This window comes from Mustela erminea, chromosome 20 (genome assembly GCF_009829155.1).
Source record: "Mustela erminea isolate mMusErm1 chromosome 20, mMusErm1.Pri, whole genome shotgun sequence".
In the NCBI taxonomy this organism is placed as follows: Eukaryota; Metazoa; Chordata; class Mammalia; order Carnivora; family Mustelidae; genus Mustela; species Mustela erminea.
In genome coordinates this window covers 33,510,604-33,527,020 of record NC_045633.1, presented here as the reverse complement: position 1 = coordinate 33,527,020, position 16,417 = coordinate 33,510,604, and the positions used below count along the sequence as shown (strand labels likewise).

Sequence of the window (16,417 nt, the reverse complement as noted above, 5' to 3'; positions counted from 1 at the left end):
CAAGTGTCCGCGCCAGAGTCGGGAACCAGCGCTTCCTCACTCTGCTCGTGCTGTTTTCTTTGTCTGGATGCCCTTCTTCTCCCTTCCTCTACCTCTTTGAATTTCAGCCTCTGCTCATGTGCTTTCTGGACAATACCTTGTTCCAAGCTCTCCTCCTGCCGTGTGCCCCCAAGGGTCCCGTGCTGCGTCCTCTTGTTCTCTGTCCTGGCCGGTCATCTACCCTCCTGGCTCCCTTGGTAATCACCGTAAACACCCCATTTCCCACGTGCTTGGGTCCTGCTCTAAGGGTTTCCCATGGACTAACTCATGAGCCCTCACAAGGTCCTAGGAGGTAGTCAGGCCACACAGCAGGGGGATACTGAGGCACAGAGCGGTGCCTAGCATCACCCAGCTAAGACACGGTAGTAAAAAAGAGGCCTCACCGTTTGTTGATACCACAGACTAGGAGCTCCTAGAGGGCAGAAACCCTGTGTTAGTCACTGTTGTGAGTCCCCAGGGCAAACACAGGGTCTGGCCTCTGGGAGGGGTTCGGGGCAGTCAACTGTAGGATGGGCTTAAGGGCAATGATTCTCCTCCAGGGCTGCTTGGCAGCTTGGGGAAGTCCATGGCCCTGACAAGGGTTGAGGCATTGAGGGGACACAGTCTGGAATGGGGGTAGTAGCAACAGAGACAGGGACGCCTGTCTGGGATTTTAGGGCAGAACAGGTTTCTAGACAATAGCTCTCCTCTGCTGGGCTGAGGTGTGGCCTCTCCAGCATAAATCAGACCCTCTCAGTCCTGGCCAGGGACCAGGGGCGGGCTTGCTGGCAGCAGAGGAAGGGGGAAGGTGTCAGACAAGGCCCCGATGAAGATTCTGGGGCTGATGACAGAGCAAGGTGGAGACTCAGAGAGCAGCCCCTGCCCAGTGACCCAGTCTGACCTTAAGGGACTCACCCCTTCCAGAGCAAGGAGAGCCCCCCACCATCCCTGCCTCCCACCCACAATCCCTTGGGAGCCATAGGTTATTGTCAATGATGTTGTTAATTAACTGCTTAATTAACTATTTAGGCTAATCAGATTAATTGACATTAATTGGCTACCATTTGTCAAGGACCCTGGAAAGCTGTGCCTCTCAGAGTTGAAGTGTGATGGGGGCTGAGCAGGGGAGTCAGGGAGGAGCTGTCACCGTACAGCAGAGCTGGGGGAGCAGGTGGCAGGCAGTGGCAGGACCAGGGGCACCCAGATGGCTGCACACAGACCGTGCATCTCCCGGTGGCTCTCTGTGGGGCTGGGCCCTTGAACTCCCAAGTTCTGGCTCTTCATACTTTGGGGAACACATCCCTCTTCCTGTCTCTTAGTTGCATTAAGAAAAGGTCTAATGAGGGGGGCGCCTGGGTGACTCAGTGGGTTAAAGCCTGTGCCTTTGGCTCAGGTCATGATCCCAGGGTCCTGGGATCAAGCCCTGCATCGGGCTCTCTGCTCACCAGGGAACCCGTTTTCTCTGCCTACCTCTCTGCCTACTTGTGATCTCTGTCAAACAAATAAATAAAAATCTTTATTAAAAAAAAAAAAAAGAAAGAAAGAAAAGGTCTAATGAGGGACCAGAGAGAAAGGGAGATACTTTCCATCCCTGAGGGCTGTAAAGACCTCAGAACGGGGAGAGACCTTAAAATCCTAAATAAGCCATTATATAAGTAGGTCAGCACATCCCTGCTGGATGGCATGCATATATTTGGTTAAAGAAAAAAAAAAAGGGAAAGATGAGCAGTATAGGATAGATGAAATATGCAAAATATTAAAATGTGATCAAGTGAACAGATTTGCATTTGGTCAATTACAGCCCCCAAAACCCACAGTACATTCTTATGCCTGTTTTAAAACACAACTTACAGTTTTAAATTATAGCACTTGAAACAAAAAAGAAAAAAAAACTACTATGAAATGCATCCTACGTTTTGGAAGAAGGAGAAAAAAAAAAGCGCCAACCCACTCAAAACTGGGAGTGTGAATTCAGAGCCACTCCCTTAAGCTTAAATGGCTCCTATATCTAGGAGCCCAACACTGGGCTGGAAGTTGGTAGCCTTGACTTTTTCTGCAGACCCCCGTGGGCTCTCCTCCCCTCCAGAATCTCAGGGCCTGTCTTCCTGACAGAGTGTTTATGGGCAGCACAGGAGGTGTGAATTTCAAGTATTCTGGGGATAAATACAAATGTGAGGGGAGAAAAGGGGTCCATTTCTGGGGGAGGGTCAAGCTGCCAGGCTAGGAAGGGTGTCCCCCGGGGAAGAGGAGGGCGTTGGTGACAGAGCTCTCTAGCTCGGTAAGGGAAGACCTAGAGAATGAACGTGGGGTCTCTCTCTCTCCCTCTTTACTGCCCAATCCTGCGGCCCCTGGGGGAGGAAGGACCAGAAGAGACTGGAGGCGGTTGCCTAGCAACAGGAGGCGCATCTGGATCGATGGGAAAGGCAGAGGCGCCTCCAGCCCCCAGCCCGGCTCTGTCTTTGATCTCACCCGGCCCAGCAGAAACCTTGGGGGGGGGGGGATGCCCAGGGCAGCCTGCTTGATTAGAGCTGAGTCAATAGAGGGAATTTTCCATAATGAGATTGTGTGGGCAGTGGAGGCAGCTGCCCTGCCTTCTCCCGTCACCCTCCCCAGTGGGTGGAAGGGGCTTGTCTATCTGTCCCGCACACATCCTTCCTGCTGAGAGCTCCCAGGCCAGCCCCTCACCACCAACTTTGACTCTTCTAAGTCTTAGACCACCAGAGACTCAGAACCCAGAGCTACCCTGGCCCCAGTAGTAGTAGCAGCCGGGCCACTGACACTTTGTCCAGATGGGGAAACTGAGTCTCAACAAGGAAAAGAGATCTGATCCTACAGCTTCTGGCCTGTCTTACTCTTTCTCAGTCCAGCTCCCAGGTGTGAGCCTGAAGGATCTGATCCTTACAGGGAGAAGGTGGGGAAGGGCGTGATGGAAACTGATGTGGGCCCCGGGGCTCAGCTGCTTTCACTGCAGCTTCAGCCCCAGAGGCCAGGGAGGGAGAGGCCTCCGAGAGTATGGAGTCCTGGCACACAGGTGTCTCTCCCTAGGGTGCCTCGCCAAGGCCATCTGGCTTGGACCCTCCCCAGGACACAGAGATCACTCCCTAGCAGCCCATGCTGTCAGTGACAGCTCAGCCATGAAAAGCTTCTTTCTCAGGTTACTGCCCCGCCCCACCCACCCCCTGAACCTCAAATCTCCATCCTAGCTCAGGCAGCCAGGGGGATGCTATCTGCTATCTAAAGGCCAGAGGGGACCCTGAAGAGAGGCAGAGTGGGCCAGGTGGGAAGGGGTTCCTTTGTTCCAGCGGAGTGCAGGAAAGGAGGACTAAAAGACTACTTGTTTGTTTGGCATCAGCACTGGTGTGTACAGATCTGCTTTCCAGGTTGGACCCGTCTGCATTATTTTCGATGACCAGTTTGCATGGTCTGCTCTCTCCCACTGGTCTGTAATGCTGGTGTGCCTTGGTCTGTGGGTTCTCCCCACCCCCGGCCTCTGTGGATGAGTCTGGGCTGAACTCTGGCTTCAGACTCTCCGTGGCCTGTCCTGGGCTACGCTGGTCTGTACTGGTCTCGTTCAGGCTGTTACCACCTCTGCTGTGGGCTCCTCTGTGGGGAGCTGACAGCTGAGGCCTCCTGTCCTTAGGGAGCAGCCACCCAAGATCTCTGCTCTGGGACCCCACATCAGAGCCAACAGGAACAGGGACAGAGGCCCTGGACTGATCGGCAAGAGCCTGGGTGCCAAGCAAGTCCTTTCTACCCAAAGACAAAGCTGAACTCCAAGGTTTACCAAGTATATGACAATGTGACCTGTGTAAAAATGCCAATGGACACACAAACTCTGGGCACACTGAAGCAGGAACCAGAGACCTTTCCTGCTGAGGTCTCTGGAAGTGGTAAAAAACAAGTAGTGAGCTCCCCGTCAGCGCAAACCCAGGCTGGATTTCAACAAAGGTTCACAGATGGTTTAAGTAAGGTTCACAACGTGGTTGCGTTGTGCCAAGATCTGTGCTGGGCACGAGGGACACAAAGATGGATGTTACCCTTGGAGAGCCCTTGGAGCCACTGCCCTGGGAGAGCCTCCACTAGGCCAGGGACAAGTCATGGTAGAAAGAAGTAAAGGCAGAGAGTGGCAGCCCGAGGGTAAGGCTCTGGGAGCATAGCAGAGGTGCACCTGCCAGTGGAGGTCAGGGAAAGCTTCACAGAGGAGGAGATGCTTGAGCCGTGTGTCTGAGACCCAGTGGGGCCGGACAGGTTGTTCAGGACCCAGGTGTCAGCTAAGCAGCCTGGGCTTTGTCCCCTGGACACTGGGCTTGCTCTCCCTCCCTTGTTTGTCCTGGACACCCCTCCCTGGCTCTAGAAGCTTGGCCAGCCCCGCCTTTTCCATGCCACAGCAGACCCAGACTGTTGGCCGAGGACAGCTCCAAGCCCCGCCCGGGGCCTGGGGGCCTTCCTGGGCCTGGCCGTAGCTCTGGACCTGCAGGGGCAGGAGTGGGACCCTGCAGCCCAAGCTGTGGGGCCAGCACCCCCGTGGGCCAGGCTGTCTGCCCCTTCTGGAAGGGGGGGGCCTTGCCCCTTCCTCCAACCCCCCCTGCCAGACCCAGCCCTGGGGGGCTCAGGCCAGAGCCTGCCTCCCGGCTCCTCCTCCTCCGGGGGCAGCAGGAAGCTCCGGCTGCTGAATAATTAAGAGGAAGGCTTTCTGAGGCTCTCCCGCCCCGCTGCAGCATCTTCCCGAGGGTTGGGTAACAAACAGCAGTGCCAGCACCTCCCAAGAGATTCCAAGAAGGCTGGGAGGCAGCGCACTCTGCTTAACCCTCTCATTGCCGGCCTGTCTGAATACTTTACCCCCCAGCCTCCTGCTGTAGGGTCTCTTACCAGCTGAAAGGGGTCTGTGTGGGTTGGTCTCTGTGAGCAGCTGCCCGTGTTGGCCTGCTGGTCTTTGTTTTGCAAGCTGATGCTGATCTGGAATGGTACTTATCCACCTGATCTGTTCTGATTTATACTGATCTACAGGTCTTACTGATTAATTCCCGCCTATAATGGTTTAGACTGGTTGGCATTGTGTATGGGTAAAACTGGCAGTTAATACTTCTGCCTACCCTTAATTTGAGGGCTAATTACTTCACCCCTAAGCTGGGGAGGCATTTATATTAATCTCATTTTACAGATGAGGAAACTGAGCACAGGAGTTAAGTCAGTTTAGGGCACATAGTAAGTGACTTTGAACAGCCACTTGCAGGTCTATGCCTGGGCTGGACTGACCCTTAGGGTCAGACCTCTCTCCAAAGGGCAGGGACCCCTAAAAGTGAGGGCACTGGGCAGCAAGAGAGATCTTTCCAAAAATGCAAACCTGACCATGACCTCCCCAGCTCAACAGCCCTCACTAGCTCCCCATGACCTGCAGGGTTTGACCTAGCTCCTCAGCTCCCCAGCACCCTGTCCCCCGGCCCTCTGTGCTCAGCCCTGCACAAGGCACGAGCCCACGCTCTCCTATCTTTCCTCTTCAAGTCTTCTTCCCACACATCTCCACATTCTGCCCAGGACATCCTTCCTCCCCTTCGTTGTCCCATAAACTCCTCCTTTTTTTTTTTTTTTTTAAAGATTTTATTTATTTATTTGACAGAGAGAGATCACAAGTAGACGGAGAGGCAGGCAGAGAGAGAGAGAGGGAAGCAGGCCCCCCGCTGAGCAGAGAGCCCGATGCGGGACTCGATCCCGCGACCCTGAGATCATGACCTGAGCCGAAGGCAGAGGCTTAACCCACTGAGCCACCCAGGCGCCCCCCATAAACTCCTCCTTATGCTTTCACATCTTGCCTCCAGGAAGACCTCCCAGCTATGCTCCTCCCCACACGCCCCAACTCAGTTGCTGTCTCTGCCCCATCCCTCGTCCCAGCACTCAGCATCAGTGCCCCTTCCCCTGGATCTCTTATCCTCTGGGGGGGGGGGCAGAGTGGCCACTTGGTGAACAGCTGTGACACAAATGAGTGGCCCAAACCTTGGGCTGTGGGGGGTTGTTCCGTGGCCCAGTGGCCCTTAGCCCCCAGCTCTACCCTCTTGGACAGGTTGCGCGGGAAGGCTCCTAGTTTGTTCTACCCACCACTTGATGACTTTGCCCCTCTCCCCATGCTCATGCTTATGGCCTAGAGGTTGGGAGAAGGGACCCCCAGGGAGGGGAGGGTTACTAGGAGAGCAACCTCCCCCTTCTGCTCCAGGGGACATGTCAGCTCCAGGGATGGGAGTGGGGTAGGGGCACCCTCGGATTCCTTGGACCCAGGGGGGATGGTCGCACACTCACTTTTACAAAGATCCAGACTTAGTTTCCCAACCGAGTACCTGGGTTCCTATGAGTTTATAAGTTCCATCACATTTCTGATGGGCCCCATCAGAATCTTTTTCATCCGGGAAACTCAGGAGGCCTGCCCCTGCCCACCCCCTGTCCACACACTGGGCTCCTGCTCTGGGAGGGCTCCCCCTCTGTTCAGAGACCTCACCTTCACGACACTGTGCGTCCCATACACCCTGCCCCTCTTAGTCCCATGTCCCTGGGCCCTGCCAGGCCTTTGCCCTCGGCCTGTGCGGTGCCCCGCCTCCACTCCCTCTCCCTTCCACCGACAAGACTCCTCTTTGGAAGGGCCAGTTCAAACACCCTTGCCTTCTCAGAGCTTTGCAAACAAAGACAGACCCTCTGGTCTGTTTCTTGTTCCCCCAGCACGGGGTGGGGTCAAGAGGGTCATCGGGACCTGTCTTCATAGCAAGCTTGTCATGGAAAGAATGAACCGTCCCACCACATTATGAAGTAGGGGGCATCATCTCCATTTTACAGATGAGAAAAACGAGCCTTAGGGAGTTTTAAGGGTTTCCCCTAGTCATCCAGACAGAAGCGGTAGAACTGGAATTCAAGCCCAAGTCTTCTGGCTCCGAGTCCAGTGCTCCTTGACTATTCCCCATTCTTATCTTGGGCCAGTGGGAGACAGAAGGACCTTAATGGCAGGATAGTGGTTAAATTGTGTGACCATGGATCCAGGGCTTGCTGGAAGCCATGGAAATCTGTATCTTGATGGGGTGGTAGCCCCGAGTCCTGCACTATATCTGGGGAGATGGGCCTCTTGCTGGCAGGGACAGGTGAAGGAACCCTCAACGGAAGGGTGCTGTTCTCTAGGGAGCAGAGGGAACCCTGTGGTGTCTGCCTTGGAGGTGCCCCAGTGCTGGAGGCTGAGATGGGGAGTGGGGGAAGTGGCCAGCAGAGAGGGAAGGGAAAGTGGCTGAGGTCAGTCCAGCAAACTCCTCGGAATGGTGCCCACCGCCCTGCCCCGGCCAACCTCTGCCCTCTCTTCCCTCCCCAGTCGAGTACCTGGTCCACTCTTGGGTTTCAGTCTTCCCAATGTAATGACATCTCCCAAGTGAGGCCCAGGTCATAGCCTCCTCCCCAGTGCCAGACCTGATATAAGGCTCCCTAGGCATCTTCACCAGGACGTGTAGGGGTTCCTCACACCCGCTGTGTCCAGAAGAGGACAGTCGCCCCGACAAGTAACAATAGTGATGATGAGTACTACCTATGAGATGCTCATTGCATACCAGGCACCCCGATAGCATTTCCCAGGGGTTAGTCCTTTACAACAAACCCAGAGGGAGGATGCTATTATTAGTTCCATCTTACAGGCAAGGAAACTGAGGCACAGAGTTTTAGTTATCTGACCAAGGTCACTCAGCTCATGGGTTCCCTCCAAAGCCTCCCTGTCTCCCCATCAAACCGGGGCTCCCGGGGACCCGTCCCACTCTCCCCCATCAGACGCATATGTGGTCCACTGCCTTCTCTCCCAGACCTGGCCAGGCCCTGAGCATCTTCCCCTTCTGAGCCCTGGGCTGAGTGATGAGCTCATTAGCTGCACCGAGCCTGTCAGCAGACTGGACCCTGCCATACGGATGGGCTGTTTCATCTTCCATTAATCTCTCCCAGCAGAGCTGGACTTGAAGGTACCCGCATCCAGACTGCATTCCATCCTGTTCTCAAGCAAGGCAGCTCAGGGGAGCCCAGCTGGGGTCTGGGGGGATGGAGGCCAGCCCAGGGACTCAGCCACAAGCCTTGGAAGTCAGGGCTCTGGCCCTTGAACCACTTCCCAGCCAGCAGGAGAGGAGATGCCGCCCCCCCCCCCCGTCAGCCCATCAGCCAGAATCTTAACGTGCACATACGTGTGGCTGGCCCTGCATCTGGGCTTGCCCTTGGGACCTGAGCCCATGCTGAGGACATCCTCAGGGCTGAGCTCTCGGGGTGGCTGGTGCGGCTCTGGCCACTGACCACATCAGCAGGAAGGGACTGTGCTGGAGGTTTGGTAGTATACACAGGCGTTAGTATTACTTAGATTTCCAGAGGGGGAAAGCATGTGCAGGATCTTTGAGTCTATAGTCCTCATTGACCTGTGGGGGGTTGGGGGGAAGGGTCCAGAGAGGGGGAGTGACTTTCTCAGGGTCTCACAGCCAATCCGCAGAAAAGACTCCCCCATTTCCTACTGTATCCCCAAAGAGACTCAATGTAATTGTCCCCAAGGACCTTATCCTATTAGGGTCAGGGTGAGACTTGGGACTCTGGTTCCACACCTGCCTGCTTGACCCCACAATCTCCTCGCTCTCAGTGCACCCCCAATTTGCCCTCAATGTTCCCCATCACCGGAAACGGCTGCACCATCCATCTGGTCTCCCAAACTGGTCCATGAGCTCCCAGATGGCTAGGATAGGGTCATGTTCATCTCCAAATGCCTAGCCTTTCATAGGATCGGGCCCAAGAAGATGCTGGGTGGGTGTTTGTCGAGCGGATAAGATGTCTACCTCCTGTTCCAATATTCCTGTGATGGGGAACTCGCTTATATTAGGATGAACTGAACTGCTTAGTTTTTCTCTTAAAGGTTTGATTGCTAAGGGGGGAAAAAAAAATCCTGGCTTGGGCTTAGTTGAAGTCCGCTAGAGCTGACTTCCCCGCAGGAGTCCTGGCTTTCTTCTGGAACAGCCCAGATTGCCCAAGTCCTTCCTCTTCTCAGTGTGACAGGGGGACAGGCAGAATCAAGGGCACTTGGGAACGTGTTACAAATGCAAATGCTCAGACACCACCCCAGATCTACTGAATCAGAAACTCCGAAGCTGTGTTTTAACAAACCCTCTGGGTGACTCTGATGCAGAATAAAATCTGAGAACTGCTGCTCCAGACACCTGCCCCCCACGGCTGGTCCAGAGAGAGTCTGTATCAGAATCACTCGGGGAGACGTGAACGATCCCCAAAAGACTCGGGTTCAGTAGGTCTGGGGTGTGGGTCCCAGGCAGGACTGACCTAGAAACTACAAGATACCCGGTTAGATTTGAGTTTCAAATAAACAATGATTTTTTTTTTTTGTATAAGTATGCCCCAAATATGAAATTCATGAAATTCAAATTTAATTTAACTTGCATCTTAGTATTTTTCTTAAAGACTTGTATTTATTTATTTGAGAGAGAGAGAGAGCGTGCACAAGCAGGGTGGCGAGGCAGAGGGAAAAGGAGGAAGCAGGCTCCCTGCTGAGCAGAGACTCCCATGTGGGGTTCGATCCCAAGACCCTGGGATCATGACTTGAGCCAAAGGCAGACGCTTAACCCACTGAGCCACCCAGGGGCCCTTCCCTAGTGTTTTTTATTTGCCAAATCTGGAAACCCCACCTAATTATTTTTCTTAGAGACAGTGTGGACTAACGTGGGAGGGGGAGGGGGAGAGGGAGAGAGAGAATCTTAAGCAGGCTCCAAGCTCAGCACAGAGCCTATTGTGGGGCTTGATCTCAGGACCCTGAGATCACGACCTGGGCCAAAATCAAGAGTTGGACACTTGACAGACTGAACCACCCAGGCTTCCCAACCCTATCTGATCCTAACAAGCTTCCCCACAGATTCAGCCAGGTTTGGCCTAAATCCTCTATAATCCTTCAAGTACTTGAAGATAGGAATTCTGACCACCTGTATATTTCTTATCACCTCCCCATTCTAGACATCATGTCTTTGTTGATGCAGCCTAAGATAACAAGCACTTTTGGCAGCCACAGGATAGTATTGATTCAGATCGTGTCGGCGATCATTGAAGACCCCTGAATCCTTCCTAAATATGCTGCGTCTCCATCATGTCTATCCTATTCCAATTTTAGAGAGTTTGTTTGGGATCTGGCTTCGGAGTGAGGGAATTATCTCCACCTTCTTCAATGTTTCCATCTGTCCAGTCTAGTGAGTCCTTTTAGAAAATGACTCTAGGGGCGCATTGGTGGCTCAGTGGGTGAAGCCTCTGCTCAGGTCATGATCCCAGGGTCCTGGGATCGAGCTTCGTGTCAGGCTCTCTGCTTGGCGGGGAGCCTGCCTCCCTTCCTCTCTCTGCCTGCCTCTCTGCCTACTTGTGATCTCTATCAAATAAATAAATATTTAAAAAAAAAAAAAGGAAAAAAAAAAGAAAATGACTCTATTTATGAGGCTCCCCAGGTGCTGTCATCAATGAATCAGATCATCAGATTATCAATGTTCCATCCAGTCAATGGCGAACATATCACATCAGACATAGGTGAAGACAGAGCCCTGTGGTCCTCCACTAAACGTGTCCGTCTAATGTCATACCAACCCATGAATCGGCTCCCTTGGAGCACAGGTCAGTCTATCAACCAATTACTACAGTGCAGAATATTCGTTCCAATAACCACGATCGGTCTCTCTCCTTATGCAATTTCACAGCGATTCCATAAAAGATAAGGTCAGATGCCTCTCAGAGAGAGCTTGTGCCCGCAGTAACTCCCTGGTCTGCTGCCCCAGCACCTACAGCTTGGAAGGAAATGGGCTGCACATGCAGGGATTGTTCTGAGGGGCCCAGCCCCTCCTCTTGGTGCTCAGGGGTCATCCCTCAATGACCTATCTCTGATTCCTGCCTGGTGGCCACCTGCAACACACCCAGTGAAGCTGGCAGAATCCGCCGTCTGTCCCAGTGAAAATCTAGATTACCCCTGCCCCAGTACCCATGTACCCTCTCTTTTCCTTATTAGAGCCATTCCTGAAGGATAGCCCTCAGCCGTCTGGCAATCTTAGCCAGGTGTTCTCCTAGAGCTGGAGACAGAACTGCTGGGGACAGGGGCGGGGGCGGTCTGGAGATCTGAGTGTGCTCAGAACTGCTGCCACCAGCTTCCCCTCTCCCCTGCCCTCAAGGAGCTCAGGCCAACTTCTAGGCTGGGGAGCCTCCTCCATGTCAGAGGGGAAGCATGCTCAGCAGCATGGCTCAGAGCCTGGCTCCTTGGGCTCCCCTGGAGCCTAAGCACTTTCTCCCTATACCCTCCGGGGGCCTCTTCCATGGCCAGGGGCTGGGTAGGCTCTGGGGAGCCAGAATGAGGGGATCCCTCCCCTCAAAGGGCTCATGGTTCAGGAGATGGGATCAGATGCAAACAAGTTGAACTTCAGTATCTAAAGAGGTGAGGACAAAATCTGGAGCCCGAATAGAAGGAATAGATAATGGCTCATTCTTCCTGAGAAGCCTGGACAGCTTCCCGGAGGAGGTGACATTTGGGCTGGACCCTGAACGATGAGCAGACGCTCCCCAGTGGAAAAGAGAGGAAATGGAATTCCTGCACAGTGGAACTCTATGGGCAAGGGCCTAGAGGCGTGAGAGCACATGTCTGGAGACCGATGACCAAGGTCTGGGGACCGATGACCAAGGCTGAGGGGCTGGATGTTAGTTGCACCATGAGGCGGAGCGAGAGAGGAGGTTGCCAGATAGTATAAGGCAAAATGTGAAGAGGTCTTGGACCCTGTTGAGGACTCTGCCCAGTATTCCTCAATCCTGCCTCCCACTGTAACTGTCTTCTATTGGTTCCACACAAGGGCATCGAGCTCCCCCGGCTCACTCAGGCTCACTCAGGCAGGTCACTGGCACTAGGAGTTAAAGCTAGGCAGCCCTCTCAGGGGCGGGGGGGGGGGGGCAGACCTGTGAGCCCTCGGGGCCAACAGTGAGTGGCAGGAGCTCTGGCCTGGTATCCCCAGCTAGAGGGGTAAGGGACGCCTCCGAGAAGGTGGTGATGCCTATGAGCAGTGACTCCGAGGACACAAAGGAGTCAAAAAGATGTCCCAGGGGGCGGGAGCACCAAGTAGAGAAGCCTGGACACCAGAGAGATGGAGAATCTGTGGCAGTGGGAGTGTGGTTACAGCGAGACCAGAAGGCAGGCTGTGTCTGACTTTAAGCGATGGGAAGCCACTAGAGGCTATTAGGGCATGACACAGTCCGGTGTGCTCCTGGACTGACTCTCAGGTTACTGATGGTGAAGGTGGACGCAGGGTGGAGGGCGGTGGGTAGGGGGAGCCAGGATATGGGAGGCAGAGGAGCAGAGTGAGGGGCTTGGATTTTGCTGGTGACAGGCATGGAAGCAATGTCGAGAAGAGGGGCTAGGGAACCAAACTGGGTGACAGGTGGTGGGCCAGGACAAGAGGGGTCTCCAAGCTCCACGCATGTCCCTGGGGCAGGAGACCAACAGCCAGGAGGGTCACCCACGGCCAAGCACCACGGTCAAGGCAGGTGGAGAACAGGGCTCCCAGAGCTCTGTGTGGGGCTTGGTGAGCGTGTGTTGCAGGAAAGGCCCCATCCGGGATGTCCAGACTTGCCCAATCCCTTCTTCCCACCTCCCTCCACTCTTGCCTCTCTCCCATCCCACTCCCGGGGAGGGAGGCCTCCCTGTTGCTTAGCAACTAGCTGGAGCCTAGGAGAAAGGAAGTGGAAATAGCTGGAGGTGCCCCCCTCTGTCCAGATAGGTCCTGTTGGTGCACATGAGTGTGCTTGCACGGGTGCATGTGCATACGCTACTCTGAGCCCTAGTGTGAAGCCAGGGCCGCCTACCTTCCGGGCCGGGCTGCCTCCCAGATCAGTCTGAGCCTGCAGGAAGATGCGGCTGTCATAGAAGGTCATGTCAGTGCCATTTTGGTCATATGTGCAGGAGCAGTGTTTCCAGAACAAAGGAGGGGACAGACCTGCAGGCTTCCCTCTGGACCTGGCCCACACCTGGAAGGCTGGCTTTGGAGAGGTTGGCCAGATCGACTGAAAACGGCATGGGTGGTGGGACTGAGTCTCCCTGTCTCCTGCAGGGCTGCCCTGGGAGCCCATGCAGCCTGTGACCCCAGGGTGTTAGGAGGTTTAACTGAGACTGAAGGAAAGACAAAACTAACAGATTTCACCTGGGGCACCTGGCTGGCTCAGCTGGAAGAGGACGAAACTCTTGATCTCAGGGTTGTGAGTTTGAGCCCCACCTTGGGTATAGATTACTTAAATAAATAAACTCAAAAAAAAAAAAAAAAAGACAATAAATTTTCCCAGAGACCGATGTAGTTGTCTGGGGCAAGTTACAAGCAGGTGTGCAAGCAGGGACCCAGGAACTGATACAAGGAAGAATGCATTGCCTGGGTGGTTACTAGGTCCCTGGAGAGGACTATCCTAAGCTCGCGGCCCTTGGAGGCCTTCTGGTCCAGCATCCACCCACTTTGCAGATGGGAAAGCCTGGTGTCCAATATCCACCCCCCTCCGCCAATGCCCTGAAGTGTGACCCAAAGGTGCTAACCTGACATCCGCCCCCGGCCTTCCGCAGCATGAGGGGAAGCGGATTAGAGCCATGAGTGGGCCTTTAAATCTCCAGGATTAACCCGCGCGCACAGGAGCTTAGCAGGTGGCCGAGAAGTGACCACCGCCTGGTGTCTGTCTCGCAGGGCTGAGGCCAGCCGCGATGTCCTCCACAGTCAACAACGGGGCGGCCAGCATGCCCTCCCCACCGGACGCTGCGAACGGCTTCCCGCAGCCCGGCGCCTCCTCGGGGGCCTGGCCGCGGACGGAGGAGGAGCTGCGCGCCGCCGAGCCGGGCCTGGTGAAGCGCGCGCACCGCGAGATCCTAGACCACGAGCGCAAGCGGCGCGTGGAGCTCAAGTGCATGGAGCTGCAGGAGATGATGGAGGAGCAGGGGTGAGCGGGCTGGGGGCGGGGCCGGGGGCGGGGCGGGGCGGGGCGGGCGGGGCTCGAAACCCTGCAGTCAGGCCGGGTCGGGGTGGGGCCCTTGCCAAGCCAGAGGAACTACATTAATTAGTTCATTCAGCCAATAAGCTGTCTTGAACGCCTGCTCTAGGGCGAGCTCTGAGCTACGCTCAGATTCACTGACCCCAGGGAGACCCAGTCCATGTCTTCCAGAAACATTCAGTCCCCGGGAGGGATGGGGAGGGGGAGTGCGGAGAGAAATAATGAAACATCCATGACAAGTCTAGGTCTCAGTTTGCGCTTCTCTAAAACGGCTCCATCAGAGAGAGCATATATTAATAAAAATAATTTTTTTTAAAAAATTTATACTTAAAATGGCTCTATCGAGCTTCCCGGACTCTGGCAAGCAGGTGCCGCAGCCAGGCACAAGAGCACAGTGGGCCCTGACTGGGGGTGGGGGTAGGGGTCCCGTGGAGGCTGTCTGTGGTTTCAGCAGAGGAGTCCCAGCCAGCAGCCACATCTGGAAGCTTCCGTTTTACCTGTGCAGTTCAGAACCAGTCACAGGGACACGCAAGGGTGCCGGTCACTGTGCTGGGTAATGTTGGGCCCCAGAGCCAGACTGGAGTCACTTCCTCAAAGACCATCCCTCACCCACCCCCACACTCCCTCCCCATCTCAGAAGAGAAACAAACATGTTTACAACCAGCTCCACCATAAAACAGATTAGAATCATGGTTCTGGGACAGGACAGGAGAGGGTCAAGTGCTTCAGGAGCTCAGAGGAGAGACTCTGAGAAAAGAAATTTGAATGGACCTTGAAGGATGAGTAGGAGTTCGTCAGAGCTTGTGCATTGATCAGTCAGTAAGATTCTTTTTAGGGACTGGCCTCAAAAGTCCAGTGGAGACAGGACAGGCCTAGTACGTGGAGCTGGAGGCAAAGAAACAGAGCTAAGCTGTTCCCTTTTGTGCAACTCCAAGAAAGCCGGTGGTCCCAACGCTCCATTTTGCATCCGCCCTGAGTATTTTGAAACTAGTGAACTGGCTGCCAACGGAGTCAAAGCGGGGAGCAGGGCTCACCCATCAGATTTGAACTGTCCGTGAACTGAGAAATCAGAAATGCCCAGTGCATTGGGGCCCCGAAGCCACATGGGGGCAGACGCCTGTGTCCCCAAAGTGCTTCCAAACCACTTCTTTGTGCATCCAGGCCTCCTGCTCTCCAAGAGGCAGCCAAGATATGGCTCACCATCACCAGAGAGCCCAGCATGACACTGAGGTTCAGAGACAGTCATTGGCTGCAGGCAGAGCCAAGGCTGGGCCTGGATCCAGGGTCCTCAGGGGACATCGGCCAAGCAGGGCCCCTGGGGCATGTAGACTTGGTTTTCTTCTCCAGCTGGGGACCAGGTGGGGTTGGGGAGGGTCCCCGCAGACAGCGATAAAAGGATGGAAGGCAGCTGAAGGCGGAAGGCAAGGAGACTCCCAGCTGGCAATGAAACCAGGTTTGAATGAGCTGTGGATATGGACAGAAGAAATGAGATCCATTAGGGATAGGGTCAAGTAGGGGGTGGGAAGAGGAGAAGCTGAGGACCTTAATTCAACCTACAAATCCTGCTAAGTTGGGAGACTCAGGCCTTGAAGGGGTTGTGAACAGGTGGGCACGGTCAGGGAACAGGAGGGCTGCCTGGGCCAGAAGAGGGCCAGCCTTCTATACTATATTCTCGGAAACTGCCCCCCTTGTCCTCCTGGAGCCCCACCACCTTCCTAAGCCCCCTCCCTCCCGCTTGCAAAGCCCCATCCTCTCAGGGAACTCCGAAGTCCCGCTCTCATGGCACCCCTCCCCTAGTCAAGCCCCCCCCAATCTCCTTCTCCTCCAGGAGCCCCCAGCCCCTCTCTGCATACAAGAGGGTCATTCTCAGATTCGGACAGCCTCAGGCAGAAGGGGATGGCATTGGCCATGTCTTTGACGCTGGTCCCCTAGCATTGAGGACCCATGGCTCTCTGGGAGGCACCCACTAGGTCTCCAGTCAGGGCCCTTTCTCCCACCCAAGCCCTCACTCCAGGTGGTCCTTAGACAGGAGTCCCGTGGAAAGCTAGCTCTCAAGTCACCAGCCCCACCACTCCCAATCCTTAGCAGCACAACTGCTCTGGAAGCCCACAGTCCAGGCATGAGCAAGCCGCAGCTCCTGGCCTAGGAAATAGGGAGCCGTTCCGAGAGTCCTGTGAGTTAGAGATGTTTGGGGCTCCCCCACCTCTGGCCAGTCCTGGGAAGGTGTTCCACCAGCCCTGGGCACCCTCGCTTGTCATGACATCCGGTCATTAATATCCATTTCCACAAACACTGCATGCGAGCTTATTTACCAGGTTCTCAGGCATTTGACAAATATTCCCACTAGTCACAGGAACACACATTCTTCGGCCCC

The 16,417-nt window shown here is 54.8% G+C and overlaps 1 protein-coding gene across 2 annotated transcripts in view; it reads left to right on the top strand.

Annotated features, from left to right (window-relative positions):
* The first annotated feature begins 13,759 nt into the window (after positions 1-13,759).
* The window catches only part of SRRM3 (serine/arginine repetitive matrix 3), a 34,630-nt gene continuing 31,972 nt past the window's right edge, over positions 13,760-16,417 (top strand). For both annotated transcript variants that reach the window (XM_032328240.1, XM_032328241.1), the window contains exon 1: positions 13,760-13,992. In XM_032328240.1, coding sequence (XP_032184131.1) covers positions 13,760-13,992 — 233 coding nt within the window. The remainder of the gene's footprint in view (positions 13,993-16,417) is intronic.